The 18,043-nt window shown below is 61.4% G+C and overlaps 1 protein-coding gene across 1 annotated transcript in view; it reads right to left on the bottom strand.

Annotated features, from left to right (window-relative positions):
- Positions 1–18,043, bottom strand: part of AGO2 (argonaute RISC catalytic component 2) — a 57,199-nt gene that overhangs the window by 19,450 nt on the left and 19,706 nt on the right. Inside the window, exons 3-11 of the mRNA XM_027773309.1 lie at positions 12,222–12,403; positions 10,498–10,634; positions 9,350–9,484; positions 8,539–8,626; positions 7,054–7,201; positions 5,597–5,716; positions 5,354–5,476; positions 2,839–2,972; positions 535–719 (exon numbers count right to left, since the gene is read on the bottom strand). Of these exons, the coding sequence (XP_027629110.1) occupies positions 535–719; positions 2,839–2,972; positions 5,354–5,476; positions 5,597–5,716; positions 7,054–7,201; positions 8,539–8,626; positions 9,350–9,484; positions 10,498–10,634; positions 12,222–12,403 (1,252 nt within the window). The remainder of the gene's footprint in view (positions 1–534; positions 720–2,838; positions 2,973–5,353; positions 5,477–5,596; positions 5,717–7,053; positions 7,202–8,538; positions 8,627–9,349; positions 9,485–10,497; positions 10,635–12,221; positions 12,404–18,043) is intronic.

Raw genomic sequence — 18,043 nt, 5'->3', positions numbered from 1 at the left:
GTCCATAGTCTGCCACTGGCTAGAAGGGGAACCCAAGGGTGGCACCCCAAGTCCAGGTTGCCCCACCCCAGCACTCGGCACCACACAGTGCCCATTCCCACGCCCTGCCTCCGTGGGGAGCCTCTGGGTCACAGTCATACTTCCACCGGAGCCTCAGGGCCCCTGCTGGACCTCAGTCCTGCTCAACTCTCTGCCCGCCACTCTGCAGCGTCCCACAGAGCCGCTGCTGACTGGCCCTTGCATCCGCCCAGGGCTCGGGGCCGTACTGTAAGGATACAGGGAATGCAGGCCTGCCTCTGGCAGAGAGGCCCAACCGGCTTCCAGAGAACTCTGGGGTGGGCACTGTGTGTACAATGGGGACAGTCAGAGACGGTGCTGTGCGGTAGGCAGACGCCTCACCCACCGGGGGGGGCCAAGCCCAGATGCCCCCTCTTCCTACTAAGGCTCCCGAGTGGCCCCAGTGAGCACCTCCTCAGGGAGGCAAGGGCACAGGCGGACACAGCCAAGACCCTCCCAAGACGGCCAGACACCCACCGTAAACTGGGGTCTTGCCAGGCAGGATGACCACCACGAGCTGCAGGCCGGCGTATGTGTTCTTCAGGTGCCGGAACATGGGCTCCACGCTGTCGGCACCCTGTGCGTACTTGCAGAAGCACGGCTGGCCCTGGATCGGCATCCCAGCATCCCGCGAGATCTTCCTCAGCTGCTCTGTGAATGACCTGAAGGACAGGGTTCATCCCCTGAGCAGCTCCGTGTGACCAGGATGCCAGCCCGGCCCAAGAAGGCAACATCCCAGCCAAGCCCGAGTCACTGCGCTGAGTCATGCTCCAGGTCCCATCGAGCCCGCAGAGCCAGAAATCGAAGCTGTGTGTCCTAAACAGCTGAACACGCTAACACGCACGTAGGTTCCTCAAAGTTCACCTCTGGCCTGGCCAGGCTAAACGGCCTGCTCCACAGCCGGGCAGGTGAGGGAGCCGGAGCCACAGGAAAGGTTCCCTCGCGCTCGGCATCATCTGCCCAAGAGGTAAACCGTGATCACAGCCAGGGCCCAAGTGGCCACGCAGAGCACAGCTGTCCCGGGTTTCAGAACAAAGAGCTCGACTGGCCTTCTCCCCAGGGCATGGACGCTGCAGCCATGCAGAGCAGGGTGGCTCTGACTTCCCACACATGAACGCGGCAACACAGCAGGCCCGCCACCCCCGAGCCCCAGGGGCAGGGCCAGGAAGTGACCCGCTCAGGACCTCGCTCACCTGAGCCATGTCCCTGAGCCCGCCGTGCTCCCTGCCCGTGGTACAGCCGAGGGGTGGGGCTGAGAGCCGCCTGCACCAGGGGTCAGTCACCCAAGGGGTGCTGCAGGCACCGTGGCCTCCCCTGCCCTGGCCTGGGAAGTCAGCCCCATTTTCTGTGTTGAGTCCATTTGCTACAAACACGGGAGCCCAGGCTGAGAGCCAGACACATGGCCAGCCCAGGGAGCCCCTGCCCCCGGTGCCACGGGGCAGAGCAGCTCCCTCCTCTCAGCTCCCGCCTTGCCTGGCGTGGGAAGAAAGCGCCCAGCCCTCGGCCTGGCCGTTTTACCATCGCTCCCACAGCCTCCAGCACATTTAGAGAGATGTGAAATCAGAGTGAGTTTTGTTTTTCCTCAGAGGGCGCATGCACTCGCCACAGAGACAGAGGCAAGGAGAGCAAGGAATGACCCTCCCAGCCGAGAGATAGCCACGCTGCAACCCCGCCTCCTCCATTCTCCTCCTGGGATTTTGGGCATGCACAAACACACCCAGTGTGATTTTCAAGCCACTGGGTCTGGGACTCGCACCAGGGTTTCAGAACAAAGAGCTCGACTGGCCTTCTCCCCAGGGCATGGACGCTGCAGCCATGCAGAGCAGGGTGGCTCTGACTTCCCACACATGAACGCGGCAACACAGCAGGCCCGCCACCCCCGAGCCCCAGGGGCAGGGCCAGGAAGTGACCCGCTCAGGACCTCGCTCACCTGAGCCATGTCCCTGAGCCCGCCGTGCTCCCTGCCCGTGGTACAGCCGAGGGGTGGGGCTGAGAGCCGCCTGCACCAGGGGTCAGTCACCCAAGGGGTGCTGCAGGCACCGTGGCCTCCCCTGCCCTGGCCTGGGAAGTCAGCCCCATTTTCTGTGTTGAGTCCATTTGCTACAAACACGGGAGCCCAGGCTGAGAGCCAGACACATGGCCAGCCCAGGGAGCCCCTGCCCCCGGTGCCACGGGGCAGAGCAGCTCCCTCCTCTCAGCTCCCGCCTTGCCTGGCGTGGGAAGAAAGCGCCCAGCCCTCGGCCTGGCCGTTTTACCATCGCTCCCACAGCCTCCAGCACATTTAGAGAGATGTGAAATCAGAGTGAGTTTTGTTTTTCCTCAGAGGGCGCATGCACTCGCCACAGAGACAGAGGCAAGGAGAGCAAGGAATGACCCTCCCAGCCGAGAGATAGCCACGCTGCAACCCCGCCTCCTCCATTCTCCTCCTGGGATTTTGGGCATGCACAAACACACCCAGTGTGATTTTCAAGCCACTGGGTCTGGGACTCGAACCACCTCAGTGGGAGTTCAGTTCCTTAACCACTACACCACCTGCTGGCCCCAAAGCCAGAATGTTTTAAAGAACGGAGTTCACTGACTCCAGAGCTGCTCCCACGCCCGACTCGCCCTGCCCCGCCCCAGGCAGTGCACTCAGACAGGGAAAGGCCACAAGCCCTGACACGTTGACACCCGATGGGCCATCGCCCTGCCCTCTCCCACCCAGCTGACCGGAGGGTGGGCGTCGCGCGGCCCCAGCCCTGGCCCAGCGCAGAGGCGGGCAGGCACATCCCGAGGGCTCACTTCAGGTGGACTTCCGTGCACTGGCGCTGGGGCGCGAAGCAGGCGATGGCCCACACCTTGATCTCGATGCCCGTGTGGAACTGCTTGTTCCGCATGTCCCAGACGCCCTGCACGGGGGTGGCGATCGCTTTGTTCTGAAAGGCAAGGCGTATGGTGTGAGAAGAAACGGGAGCACACCCCTTGGTCCTCACTGGTCCTCTGGGGCCCTCTGACCAGCAATGGCCCCCAGGGCAAGACTGGGCCTGGCGCTGTCCCAGCTCTCCCCTGCCTGCCTGCATGAGCCTCGTACCTGTGCTTGAGGGCCAGGACATGGCTGGGTGAGGGACAGATGGGGGGTGGGGAGTAAGCCAGGACTGCAAGGAGGCCCAGAGTGCCTCCCGCGGGAGGTCTGGAAGAGCAGTGTCTCGCAGCGAGACGGGAAGGCTTCCTGCTCCGTGAAGCGCCGTCCCTCCTTCACTGCGTGTGCTGTTGAAGCTCTGCCAGGGATGGGGAGGGAGGCCACGCTCTTCTTCCCAGGCCTGAACAGTGGACGGCCCACCAGGCTGGAGCCCACACGCTTTGACCTGCATGCACGTGGCCGGCCGTGCACCGCATGGCCTCCTGACTGGGAAGGACCCCCAGGCACCTCTCTCACTCCACGTGATCCTCCAGGAAAAGGGCCATGCAGGAGGGGACCCATCCTGGCCTGACACCAATAGTAATGGCTGCAGTGACTCAAAAAAGCATTTTTCCTTAGCAAAAGATCTTTCTCTTACAAAAAATAATACAAGCCTATTATAAAAACTGAGCTCATCACAGAAATAAATGCTTCTGCTTCCCTTGTCAGGGTAATTACTGCCTGTCCCTATCAGCCTGTCTACACCGCAGCCTGGTGCTACAGACCTGGAGCCGACACACACATGTGACCGTGCATGCACACGCCACCACCCCCCCAAGAAGTTAACAGGCACGGGTTCTCACTAGGCTAGTAAACCGCCACCTGGGCCATCCTGGCACGGTGGGGCTGGCAGCCTCTGTCCCCTGGATGTCTCTGGACCCCGTGTAACATCCCCGAACACAGCTGCCCTGGCTACGGGTGGGTGAAGACATTTCCACTCAGAAAACGCCTCAGAGGGCTGGGGACACACACCTTTGAAACAGCGAGGGCTCTGAGCCACTACGATTCTAAGATCTCTGCAAATCGGATTCCAAGAGCGCTTTGGTTTCCAGACCGCCGCCCACCTCTACTGAGTGGTGGAGTCGATGAAAGAGGTGACAGTGGGCGCTAGACCCGAAGTCTCCCCGCACCACTGAGGGCACGGAGGCCTGGCACCGCCACTGGGCGGCCCTAACTTTCAGGAAGGAGCCCAGCACCCCGTCTTCACGGCCCAAAGGAGATAAACTGGCTGGGCATGCGGCTTCCACACCCAGGGGGATGGAGACAGCCTGCAGGGGACACTGCACGGCAGTCACGGGCACGCCCTGCACCCTCGGCCAGCTCCAACAGGAACTCCTACGGAAGCCAGGCCAGAGGGCGGTGAGCATGCCGCCATCCGCAGACAGCGAGGGCACGTGAGCACCCCCTGGGCGACTGCCAGAGGGGACGGTGACACCTGACACTGGCGGTGGGGGGGAGGGGGAGGCTGGGGGGATGTAGACATCTGCCACCAATCACTCACATCTTCTGCATTCTAAAGCACTTTAAAAACGGTGTTTAAAAATGATAAAAAGTCACACCGGCCTCACTACACTCCGGAGGCGGGCCGGGAGGCGGGCCCTGAGAGGGAGAGAGAGGCGACTCCTCTCGCAAGCAGGGGAAGGCTCAGGGATCAGGGCCTTCACGCTGCACACAGACAAAGGATAGCAGCGAGGGGACCGGCAGGTGGCACGGTGGTTAGGGTGCTGGACACTCCCACATGGCTGACCACAGTTCAAGTCCCGGACCTGGTCACTTGCTTTCTCACTTTCTGTCTGTCTCTCTCTGGTCAAATTTAAATGAATGAATAAATGAAACTAAATAAATAGTTCTTAAGAGAAAAAAAAGAACGAGAGGTTAGGCCAGCAGGAGGAGAGCAGGCCAGCACTTGCTGCACGCCCTCCATGGCCCCCGAAGCCACGACAGGAACAGCGCTGTCACTGGGGAGGATGCGAGCGCGTGTGCCCGCGGTCTGAGCGCCACCACCATGCCCGTACTTTCAAAGCCATTCTGTACCCCACAAAGATGCACACGGGTAAGCCAGAAATCCAAAAAGAAAAGGAGGATTTTTAAAATATGCTTAAAGGACAGAAAATCAGAACAGCTCCCAAAAAGTGACCCTGGCAGAGTACCTGTCACATAAAAAGATGCTTTGCAAATCTGAGGGGTTAATACAGATCGTTCCGGAAACACCAAGGCAGGCCAGCCCTCTGAAGCCCCCTCGGCCCTCACAGGAGCTCCTGCAGCACGCAGAGCCGCAGTGCCGAGCGTGGCCCGCCCTCGTCCGCCAGCACTGTGACGCCCTGGTGACACCCCGACAGGCCAGCACGCTGCACGTACCCTGCCCCCGTAGAGGATGGACGGCGGCTGCAGGACCCGCCCGGTCACATCGGTCATCTCGTCTTTGACCATGATTCCAAACTCTCGAACGTATGGGTCCGTGTTAAAACTCGCACTCCGCATCTTGGAAAGGGAAGAGAGGGTGGAGTTAGGCGCGATCAGCCAAACGAAGCAGCGGGAGCTCTGGCCCTGGGCCCACCGGCGTCCCCACCCCGGGACCAAGCCCGAGGGCCTGGCGCTCACCAACTTGCTAATCTCTTCCTGCCGGTCAGGCGCCGACCTGGCTGTCGCTCTGATCATGGTCGAGGTCTGATTGTCCGTTAACTTTTTTATGCATCTCTGTCCTGCCACTATGTTGCAGACCTGTGGAGATCGGGGACGAGTCAGCACCTGCACTGTCCACTGTGAAGTGCCGTGAAGGCGTGCCCCACGGCTCACAACAGAACCCCCCAGGGCCCTCAGTGGGTGTGAGGAAAGGAGGAACCCCCTGCCGGACCAGGACGCTGGACACACCGCAGCCCTCAGTGGGCACTGGGGACATGCTCGGGGCCACCCACAGTGCCGCAGCTGGAGCGCAGTGCTCCGTGACGCCGGGCCCACGTGGCAGGGCCCAGGTTCCCCTTGGTTACATAGAACAGACACGTGGAATACTAGGGCACTCTTTTAGAAGACTGTGAACACTGAGCCAGCAGGTGACATGGTGGTTAAGGCACTGGATCCCACATGGCCAACTGCATGGTTCAAGTCTCGGACCTGGCAGCTTAAAGAAAAACACCAGGCACATGTATGTGCGCACACCCAGAATCTCAGGAGAAGGGACGGCAGCATGGCTGTCCCCGGGGTGATTTTTCACTTTTACTCTCTCTGTGTCTCTCTGGTGAGCACATGTACTCTATAGTTCACTTAAAAAAAAGAAAAGGGGGAACCAGCAGTTAGCGTAATGGCTATGTCGCTGGACTCCCATGTAGTCGACCGTGGTTCGTGTCCCGGACCCGGTGGCTTAAAACTCACGCCGGGCACGTGTGCGTGCGTGCCCAAGATCCCGAGAGGAGAATGGAGGAGGAGGGATTGTGGCGTGACCATCCCCCCTGGGGGGTGATTTCTCGCTTTCTGTCTCTAATGTCTCTTTCTGTCTGTCTGGCGAGCGCACGCGCCCTATAGCAAAAACCTCTCCAAAAAAAAAAGAAAGAAAAGGGCCAGCAGGTGACACGGAGGTCAAGGTGCAGGATCCCACATGGCTGACTGCAGTTCGAGTCCCAGACCTGGCAGCTTGTTTTCCCACTGTCATTCTGTCTCCCACCGGTGAGCACTTGTGCCCTATGCAAAATTAAAATAAATGAATGAAGATTAAATAATTCTTAAAATGAGAAAGGAAGGAGGAGGCAAGTGGAAATGTGTCTCTGGGTCCAGTACCTGCCCCTCTCCTCAGCGAGCTGTCCAGCGGTTGGCCCTAACGCTGAACAGGAAGTGAATGAGGGGCAGCGTGTTGCCGGGCACCAAATGCCCCGTGCCTGGGGACCTCACCCAGTCCTCGCCCTCATCATCCCAGCCAGCCACCAAGGCTTGCAGTTCACCTGGGACCCACAGAGCACAGGTGGTCACACCAGAGCTGGGGCCAGCCAGGGCCACTGTGACTGCCCTGGGCTCCAGGCCCACCGTGTTCCCCTCCCAGCCCAGACAGGCCTGGCGGGGTGACTTGCCTCCAGGGGAAGGTAGGTGTGCTTCTGCTCCTGTCCGACTTGTAAACACGGGAGGTGGGGGTAGCGCAGAACCAGCTTGTGCCTGTCCTTGAAGTACTGGGCCACCGTGCACTCCACCGTCTGCCCACTCTCCTGCTGCAGCGGGAACCTGGGGGTGCGGAGGGTGGCTCAGAGCCGAGCCCGGGGCTCCAGGCAGCTAGGACTGCATGTCCCCCGGCCAGGCTGCTCACGCAGGGAGGGCGCATGGGCAGCACGTCCCAGAGTGAAGCTCGTCACGTCCTCTGGGTTATACGGAATGTTCCTGAGCCCCTAGAGCCTCATTTGTCTCTGGGGCTGGGAAATGCAAATACCCCTGTGGACATGACACACGATGACCAGTTAGCCATGTGCAGTGTGCATAAAGGAATCAGACGAATGGAGGCCAAGCCCAAGTGGCCGTGCATCCCCGTGGCACCAGGGCCACCCCTCGGACCACCTGCTCCAGGACAGGAGGAGGGGGGTGGGTGGGATACTCAAGGCACCTGCGGCCTCCGTTTGGGGAAGGCAGGGACAGACACTTGAGCATTTCAGTCTGTCTCCACGGGCCAGAGCCGCCCCTGAGCGGCCCAGCAGACCCCACACGTCTCCTGTTCGATCAACTCAAGTGACAAGGTTCTACCTGGGTGGCGAGGCAAGAACTGGGCCCTCCCGTTTGCCTCCCTGAATTTCAGGAGGGCCAAGAGGGCCAGGGCCGCCCACCCACATGGGAGTGGACCTCTGTGTGTGGGGACAGGGCAGGGCTGCACGGCCGCTGCTCCATGGCTCCCTGGCTCCATTGGCTGACAGAGACAGCTGAGCAGTCTCTGTCACCTCTGCCCAGTGGAGACGATGACAGGGCAAGGACCCGATATCTCACCCTTCCCTCAATGAGGCCTAGCATTTTCCACGGAATGACTGACAAAATAAACAAACTCTTGCTGAGGTCAGGAGACCCCATGTGGGGCAGGGGGGATAGGGGCCAGACCTCTCGCTTCACCCCAATGGGAGGACAGAGCCACCTAAGCTGGCTCCGGTCCTGGTCACCTGGCAGACTGTCACATGGATGTGGACGCCATGCTGTGAGTGTCCTAGAAGTCCCAGCACAGCACAGAGCAGTAGCGGGTGCAGACAGGCCCGCTGGGTGAGTGGACCAGGTCTAGTCCCAGCTGCACCAGGCTCCGGGGCAGCGTCCCCGATGCCCAATGCCCTTCAGCACCGCCCCAGCACTGGGAACGGGATGACACACACAAAGACCGTCTCTCGCCTGTACAATTCAGGAAGGTAAAGGGGAGGGCCCAGTTCTTGCCTCCCCACGCAGTGGAACCTTGTCACTTGAGATTGCTTGGGGTCTGCTGGGCCGTCAAGGGGCAGCTCTGGCCCGTGAAGATAGACTGGAAAGCTCTTCCCAGTGTCAGGAGAGCAGGGCAACGGTAGGGACGGCTGCAGGCTGACAGGAGAGCGGCTCACGTTTGGTGGCTGGCGGGCCGCCGGGTCACGTTGCAGACGCGGTACTTCCTCTTCATCTGCCCACAGTGCGTGATCTCCACCTTTAGACCTGCGGCACACAACGGCAGCCCTCAGTCCAAGCTTGGGTCTCCGGTGTGCCCCACCACCAGGGCTGGGTTCCAGGGCTCCCATGAGGGATGCACGGCCACCCAGGCAGCACGCACACGGGGACACGTCTCTGCTGAGGAGCCTGGCCCACAGGCAGAACTCCTGGCCAAGTCAGGGTCAGAATATGATGTCTCCACACCCGGGAGGCCACGAGGGCCCAGAGTAGGCTGTGGCGTCCACCCTCCCGCCTCACAGCCCCTCGACGGCATTAGCACCAAACATCAGGTGCTGGTCCGATGGCTTCTGGGGGCCGGGGCAGTGGGCAGGGTGCATGGAGAATGTGGCACCCTTAGCTCCATGTGGGCGGCCAGAACAGGCTCTCTGACCCCTCCACTTCCTGGAGGGGAAACCAGCCTGCCAGGGTGGTGAGGGGTGAAGACCTGCAGGAAACGCACCCCATGTTCCAGGACATCACAGCCAAACTGCACCGTCCCCAAGGGCGACTCAGCCATTACCGGCTTCCCGACCTGCCTGCACCCTGCGGCGTCTGGGCAGGACCTGACTCCTGTCCCATGAGACAGGTGCAGTGCCTCCGTCACCCCGCGACAGCCAACTCGCCCTCCTCCCTCCACGTGGGTCGGAAAAAGAGCCCACAGCTGTCCCACGGATGGGGACCACGACGGGCCGCCAGGGCCCTAACCTGCCGGCCGGGACAGCTAATTACCTTTAATTTCTTTGGTAAACTTTACCCTTTGGGAATCTGTCAGAGGTTTTTGTTGTTCTTCAATACTTTTAAAATCCAAGACTTCACAAACAAACTCGATTACTGGCTGTGCCTTGTAGAACGCCGTAGCTGACACTGCGGGCAGAAAGAAAGAGGCAAGGGCCGAGCTGTGGCGGGTGCTGGACTGGCGGCACCCTCTGACGGCACCCCTCGCGATTCATGTGGCTGCGGCCAGCCAGGCAGGCCTCGGTGCCCCGGGTCCTCAAGGAGCCAGGCCCGGGTCCAGGCCAAAGACGCAGTGAAGCCCGAGGGCGACCCGGAACCTGTTCCCAAGAGGCCCACACCCATCTGGTCAGGGCCGCGGTAGGGGTTGGTGCGGCTAAATTTAAGTCACCTTCCTCGAATCCAATGGAACCCCACCACCACGGTAACCGGAAGCCTGGGTCCTGGAGGACTTTCTGCCCTTTGGTAGAGATGCTTCTGCAATTCACCGTGACGGCCATAACAGGTTTTCAATAAATGTAAAACTGAGCAACATCCGACACCCACACCTGCCTGGAATCTCTATCCCTCACTTCCTCACCGGGAAGGCAGGGTTTTCCTGATCCCCACTCATCTTTTCTAAGGCTGCTGTCACAGGGCGTGTGTGCTCCCAAAGAGAGACCGAAAGTGAAAACACCCCCAGGGGCAGATAGACACTGCAGTTCTTTCTCCTCTATTCTCCTCTTAGGATTTTGGGCCCACAGACGCGTGTGCCCGGTGTGATGGTCAGGCTGCCGGGTCTGGGGACTGCACTTAACCTTGTGAGAGTCCAGCACCCTAACCGCCATGCCACTTGCTGGCCCCACTCTTCTAGCAAGGGAACTAGCTAGAAGATGGTGGAGGTGGCCGGCACCTTTGCTCAGACCATGGGCATGACCGGGAGGGAGGTTCTTGGGCCCACTCCACCCATTGGCCAGCGTCTCCGGGGAGGGCCCTGCAGGTGGCTCAGAGCCCTGTCTGAGAACCACTGACTGCCCCGGTCTGAGAGATGCCATGCAGCTGGGTGATGCCAGGATGCCTGGGATCGTGGGCTCCCTCCAGGTCTGGGCCACCAGCACACCCACCATATTCCCACCCTATGAAGGAGACCCCAGGGCATGTCTCACCATCGATATTCAGCATCATTTTCCAAAGAGAAGGCCGGACGGACTGATGGAAGCCAAACCACACTTCTCGGCCCCCGCCCAGAGGGTTGGAGCAGCCCTCGGATGCAGTGAAGAAGGAGCGGCCCACAGGCGTGTACCTGAAACCGAGAGGGACCTGGTTTGAGCACCGGCCACTTCCAGAAGGGGCAGACTGGCAGGTGTGCTCACGCTCGCCGGTCACTACGCACTGCTCTGTCCCCTCGCAGATGCCCTGGCCTCCTGCATGCCAGCCCGTTCCAGGCCAGGCCTGTGTAAGCAGCAGTCAGGGGCGCGCGGCCTCGCTCCAGGGATGGCGGGAGGTACTGCCGCACGAGGCCTGGGGACCCCTGCTGCCTGCTGGGCTTCTAGCCCATGGACACCTGCTGGTGCTCAGGGGTGTCCAGTCTAAGGGGTCACCACAGGGCACACGGGGTGCCGGCATAGCTGTGGTGTCCAGTCCTGCCTCTCCTCAGCTCGCTGGCCCTGCTCCGCCTGCCGTAAACACAATCCAGTCTTTCCGAATGCGGCTGCATGGGCGTGTGAGCGTGGGAGGACACGGGCATTCGCTGAGCAAGGCAGGGGCAGGCTGGGACCCCACGGACGTGCAGATTGGGGTGCACTCCTCGCTCAGTGTCGCGAGTGTAGGAGCTGCGGCACTGCAGGGCCGGCATGGACAGCCCGCCCACCCGCACAGCCCACCTGACTCTGGGGCGCACTCTGACCAGGCTGCTTGGCTCGCTGTGGCTGGTTGCCTGGGCAGTGTCACTACCTACGATCCCAGAGGGAAGGTATGACGTGTCGCGGCGAGGTTACCACCTGAGGGCTGCACTCAGAGTAAATCATGCCCCCTTTGAGAGGTGGGAATCCTGCCTCAGTTTCCACAGCCCTTCCAGAAGGAACACAGCAGCTGCCCCGTGGTTATAAAATTATTGTAAATAATCCAGGGTTCAGAGAGGAGAGCCCTACTCCCCTCCACAGAATTAAACACGCAGGCAACGCTCCAGCGGCCCTCCTCCCAGACAACTTGCACCCGAGTGCCTCCCTCCCACCCCGTCCCCAGTGGCAGACCCCCTGCTGGACTGCGTGTCCTACACCTGGTCATCTCTCCCCAGGCCTGGAGTCGGAGGACACCAGCTGCCCTTGGGGTCCCCCACGAGGCTCCAAAGCACCCCTTCATGGTTACCATGGGGCCTGGCTCTCTCCTCCATCTGGAGAGCCCAGCCCGGCTGGACGGGGAGCCGGAGCCCGTCGGGCTGAGTCTGGCTGCACTGAGGCTCTGCTGTGCAGTGTGCGGGACGTACTGGGTGAGAACAGGTGCTGGAGTGTGAGCACCAGGGCGGGTGCCGTGGGCTGGCCTTGTCCCACACAGCTGGTCGAGGGAAGCTGCTGCCTGCAGCCAGGCAGGTACGTGCCTCCGCAACGTCCCCTTCCCTGCCTGGCAACCGTGGCAGCGTTCAGTGACAAAACAACCCACAGAACAAAGACGCCCGCAGAGGCCAGAGGCTGGTGGCGAGGTCCTTGCAAGCAGTCAGCAGTCGGTCACACGTAAGACTGGAAGCCCGGCCTGCTGCACGAGCCCCACGTGGGTACCAATCAGGGCCGAGGGCGGACCAGCGCCCCGGGTGAGGACGCGGGCTTGTGTTCACCACCTTCACATGGAAACCCCTACGGCCCCTCACCCTGCCTCGCCCCCGTGGCGCCCTCACCTCATGGAGGGCAAATGCCTCATGACCACGTCCAGTGCCTGGATCGTCTCGAAGGGGACACTGGGCAGCCGCCCCGAGAGCGCGTCATGGAGCGCTTGCAGGCTCACGCAGGACACCCACTTGATGGACACCTTGAAGATGCGGTCTTTGCCTTCCCCCGGCAGCGTCACCTCCAGCTCCACCTGCAGGAGCCAAAGCACACTGGTCACTCTCTGTGGGGAGGGACGGAGGCCGTGAGGTCACCTCGGACTCTGGGCTCCAGCAAGGGACCAGGGCACCACCAACTACAATGGTGCGGGCCCTGACTGAGGCCCGAGACTGGAACCTTGGTAACGGTGCGGATTTCAGCATCAGCGCCACACGGGAACCCACGGCCCCGCCTGTCCCACGTACTCCAGCTGGGGCTGCTGCTGTCAGGTCAGGCCCCATGGCATTCCGAGTGGGCGGCACACACAAACCGCACATGCGGTGCTGGGAGCATCTTCCGCGGTGGCAGGCTGCCCTGCCATCACCGATCATCCACGGCTGGGCGAGACCACCTCACCCCCGAATGCCTGGAACACCAGCACGGACGCCTTCGCACATAAAGAACTCACGCTCAGACTAAAAGGCAGCCCGCGGCCACAGCACCTGCCAAGATGAACGGAGGCTGGGGTGGCACCGTCCGGCCCTGGCCAGGCCTCTCCTCTGCCCCGCCATGGCCCCCTGGCTTCCGTGCACAGCCACGCTGTCTGACCACACAGGGATGCTCACTCCTGGGCATGCCTGGGCCCCACTCCCCTTTGCTTGTCTCCAGAGCCAGCGCCTCTGCACACTCCACTCAGCAACACTCGCCGTGTGCCCGCACGCTTGGGTTCCTGGTGCACAGCATCTACTGCCTGGCCACGCTCACCCGACATCACTGCACACAGCATGGCACCGGGCGGCCCAGAACCACAGCCGCGCTCCACCGCAGGGTGCAGAACATGGTGCGAGGCACCAGCCTCTGCCGACACGCAGGGGGGTTGGACCCGGGAACCCTTCCAGACCTCGGGAGCAGAGGAAAAAGCGGGCGCCAGGGTGCTCACCTGCAGACCGGACTGACCGAAGGGCATGGGGCTCAGCCACACGGCAGACGGAGGCAGCAGGGAGCGGGAGCAGGCACAGCGCAGCCCCGGGACGTGAGGCTGCAGGAGAGGGCATCTTGGCACGGTCGTGGGACGTGGAATTTGTTTCACGACGGTGCTTTAAACATACAGGCATGTGAACGTATGGTTTTCATTCACTGCGCTTACTACAATAAGGCGTGTGAAAATGGTGTACCTACAACGGAGCCAGCTGTTGACACGGCATTAGTAAGGTGACAGGGGCCCGGCCCTGAGCTACTAAGACTATGCTCCATAGGCTGGAACCAAACATGCAGGAGGCCTGAGTTCAAGTCCCGATTCAAGCTGAGACTGGGCGTGGGGTCTGCGCCCGAGTCCCGGCAGCCAGGGAGGCTGAGCGGAGGATCTTGACTGAAATACAGAGGGCGTAATGGTTACATCACTGGACGCCCGTGCAGCTGACCGAGCTGGAGTCCCGGAACGGACAACTTAAAACTCACACAGGGCACGTGCGCGTGCGTGCCCAAAATCCCGAGAGGAGAATGGAGAAGAGGTTGCAGCGTGGCCATCCCCCCGGGGGGAGATTTCTGCTTTCTGTCTCTGTCTCCAGTGAGTTCAAGTATCCTATAGCAAAAATCTCTCCAAAAAATTTTAAAAAGTGGGTCAGCAGTGGGGCCGAGGGTACACCAGGCACTGGGGGCTGCGTGGCATGGGGGCACGGCTCTGCATCTAGGCCTCCCCGGTGCACTGGGCACGGCGGGTTGGAGCCCTGCTGGGGATGAGCCCACCTGTTTCCCCGCAGGAGAGACATACACAAACTCGTATATAAATAACTCCCACACAGTTCAGTTCACCTAGGAGCCTAGAACTCTGGCCACTCGGATGCCCGCTTCACTCTCACGTACGGAAACCATGATCCTGAGAAACCCGTGGCTGCCCAGACCTCGCGGCAGGCAGGAAGTGAGGCAGGTGCCTGCGTGAACAGCATGATTCCAGGAGGGCAGATGCTACCAGGGCCAGCGGCTCAGCGGGCGCGAGGGGCAAGCCCCGAGTGGATTGGCAGGGTCTGGCTCTGACAACAGAAGAAACTAGAACCAGAGAGGGAGGAGGGCCCACGCTATGCGTCCACGGATGGGAGCTGCCACACCGTCCCTGAGCTGTGCACACGCCCACTGCAGCAGCGGGCCATGAGCCGGTACTGGTTAGGTGCTCGCTGACGCCACCCTGGAGTGTCTCTACCATCACAGATGCAGGAACCTGAGGGGCCTTTTCCACAGCAAACGTGCTCTCGCCGTGACTGGCACCCCGCCCCCTCCCAGCCCGTGCCAGGGCAGCACCATCACCAGGCTGGCCAGCGCTCTTCGCCAACCATGGGGCCGACTGGTGAGCTCGGCAGGACTGCCAGGCGGGCCGTGTGTGTGCTGGGGCTGCTGTCCACATCCCAAGACACTCGGCCCAGTGTGGCAACGGCAGGGGGCACCGGTGGGATGAACCCCCCCCCCCAATCCTGGCCAGTGGCTCCACGGGCACCTTCTATTCCCAAGGGATGAGCGGGCGGCCCTGCCCACCTCAGGGGCACACATGGGCCATAGATACGGCAGTGCTATGGGGAGCTGTCACTGATAGGAAGACACCCCAGCTACCATGTCCTGAACACGGACCCAGGGCCTGGCAACGGCGAGCGGCCATGGGCAGCCGGGAAACAGGAAGGCAACCAGCACAGAGGGTGGGGCAGCTGCTGCACCTTCAAGGCATTTCGGGAGCGACTGGGGCAGGTGGAGGTTACGGCAGCAGGATCCCACGTGGCCAAATGCACGTTCAAGTCTCAGAAAAGCAGGCCAGGCACATGCGTGTGCCCAAGAGCCTAGCAGGACGACGAGAGGAGGGGCTGCGCCCTGCCTACCTCCCCCACCCTACCGTCTCTCTCACACACCCCACAGCATATTACTTTTAAATACAGCATTTTGGGGCAGCCAGCAGCAGCCTGCCCTGCTCTGTGGACCCCCTGTACCTTGAGGGAGGGGTGGCTGTACTGACAGGGGAGGCCCCTCTGGGGCTGTGGGCAGATTGGCACAGCCACTGCCCATGGGAGCCTGTGCCAGGGTGACAGCTGTCAGGCTCCGGGCCACGGGCCCTTCCCAAAAGGGGACGCGGAGGTGACACCTGTGTAAAACGTGCCTGGGAGCGGCTGGCGGGGGTTCTGGCTCCTGGAGAGGCAGATCACGGCCGGCAGACACTGTAGTGTAAACCCAGTCCCCAGGTGTGTGGCGACGTGTCCTGGGAATGTCACCTGGCAGGTGCACAGGCAGCAGGGGAAAAGGCAGGGGTGGAGGGGCGCGTCTAAGCAGCACACCCTGTGTTCCAGGCTCGGGGCAGACCTGGGCATCTGGGCAGGCACTGCAGCTCCACCAGAGGGGCCCTCGGCCTGTGAGACCCCTGCCTGACATGCTGCCCTACAGTGCCCCCACTGCCTCCTAGGACCTCAGTCTCCGCCTCCTCTCCCTGGGCTGCCCAGAACGGACGCCCCACTGCCCAGGCGGCCCCTTACCTCCCTCCTGGGCCGCAGTGAGGCCCAGCATGGCGGCCAGGGCACCGCGTGGACAGGCAGCGGCGCTGGGCCGCCGTACCCCTGCTCCTACACGTGGCCCTCTTCCTGCATAGCCGGTCTCCCTTGGCAGAACCTGGTCCCAGTCTGAGCTGCGTACCTGCTAAGCCTCTCCTGGTGACATGTTCCTGCACTCCCTGCCAGTCCCCCACGGACCCGACAAGGGGAGGCCTGGGGCTTGGCCCAGAGGCAGGGTCTCAGGAGAGCACGTGTCACCTCCTCATGTAACTGCACTAAAGGACACAGGAGCCACCCCCAGGTGATGACCACTGTACACTGTCCTGGGTCCTAGTCTCCTGATCTGAAGAGGGAGCGAGCAACCAGGGGTGGCCTGGGTCTGCTCTCCTCACAGAACTGGTCCACCTTCCACCAGAGGCTGGAATCGCAGGCAGGCTGAAAGTCAGTAGCAGAGTTAAGGGGACGGAAGAGGGACCATGCCTAAGGATGGGGCGTGACACAGATGCTTTCTGTGCAGAGACCAGCACGAGAGGTGCCCGCAGTCCACGAGCCTCTCAGCAGGCGCAGGGCGGCTGACACCCGCGAGAGCCTCCCTTACTACCGACAATGCCAGGAAAAGCACTTGGGAGGAAAAAGCAGACGTGCAGTAAGAGGAAAACAAGCCACGAGGAGATTGCTCCATGACGTTAAAGCCCATGCACAGAAACGGGGGCCTCCTCATGTCAACCCAGACAGAAAGCGCCACTTCCACAGTACATGGATGTGTACTGGAGGCAGGGAGGGCAGGAGGCTGTGGAGGGTGGCGGGGGCCCCGTGCGAGCCCAGCACCGCGACTCCGCCAGAGCTCTCTCTGCGGGCTATGTGGGACTCGAGCTCTCCATCGGAAAAAAGTCTAGGGCGGCTGGGATTGCAATCGCAGGGCACCAAGCGCCCACAGGGAAGGGCTGTGTTATGAAGGGCTCGCTGGGGCACCCAGAAAATGGCTCTGAGCAGAGCTGGATGACTGGCGGGCGCAGAGCAGCAATCGGCACTGAGGCCCGGCCAGCCCAGCACTGCGGTTAGGCGCTGGACCACACGACCCATAGTGCCGTGCAGGGCCAGCAGCACAGATGTGGCTGGAGCTGATGTGACAGCCCAGACCGAGGAAGCCCGCCCAGGACACAGCCCGCAGGGATGCGGCACTCGGGGAAGCCGGGGAGGTGCTCGCTCGGGGCTCACGACAACCTCAGGAGGCGGCTGCTGCTGAGGTCTGCAATTCTACACGGATGGTGCTGGGGCTCAGCAAGGTGACGGGGCCTGCCCAGGTCCGGCCGCCAGCAAAGGAGAAGCAGGACTTGCATCCAGACCTCCTGTCCCCAAAGTCTGCAGGCTGATTTCTACAATCATGTGTCTCAGACAGGAACACCGTCCCCGCCCCACCCCTTCCCAGGACAGCTGTCTGCAGGCCCTCCCACTGCAGACCAGCACAGACAAAACCGTGCCCTCACGCCTCAGATGTCTCCCTCCTACGTCACGTTAAACAAAGCAAAGACGCGGGAACCAGCAGTTAGCGTAATGGCTATGTCGCTGGACTCCCACGTAGTCGACCGCGGTTCGTGTCCCGGACCCGGTGGCTTAAATCTCACGCCGGGCGCGTGTGCGTGCGTGCCCAAGATCCCGAGAGGAGAATGGAGGAGAAGGGATTGCGGTGTGACCATCCCCCCTGGGGGGTGATTTCTTGCTTTCTGTCTCTATGTCTCTCTCTGTCTGTCTGGCGAGCGCACGCGCCCTATAGTGAAAATCTCTCCAAAAAAAAAAAAAAAAAACCAAAGCAAAGACGCAAATTAAACACAAACCTCTAACATCAAGAAATGTTGGGACCAGCAGATGGCATAACGGTTATGCTGCTGGACTCCCCCGTGGTTGACCACTGTTTGAGTCCCCAGACCTGACAGCTTAAAACTCACACCAGGTGTGTGTGCATGCATGCCCAAAGTCCTGAGAGGAGAACAGAGAAGGGATTACGGTGTGGCCATCCCTCCTGGGGGGTGATTTCTCGCGTTCTTTCTCTCTCTGTCTCTCTGGGGAGCGCGTGTACCCTATAGCAAAAATCTCTCTTAAAAAAGAAAAAAATCAAGAAATGGCAATGCTGCCACTGATAGACCTGCCAGGGTGATTCCTGCTCGGCCAACTCC

Source organism: Tupaia chinensis, unplaced genomic scaffold (assembly GCF_000334495.1).
Source record: "Tupaia chinensis unplaced genomic scaffold, TupChi_1.0 Scaffold000335_1, whole genome shotgun sequence".
NCBI classification, from domain to species: domain Eukaryota; kingdom Metazoa; phylum Chordata; class Mammalia; order Scandentia; family Tupaiidae; genus Tupaia; species Tupaia belangeri.
The sequence above is the reverse complement of the archived record's forward strand: the minus strand, read 5'-3'. Positions and strand labels throughout refer to the sequence as shown.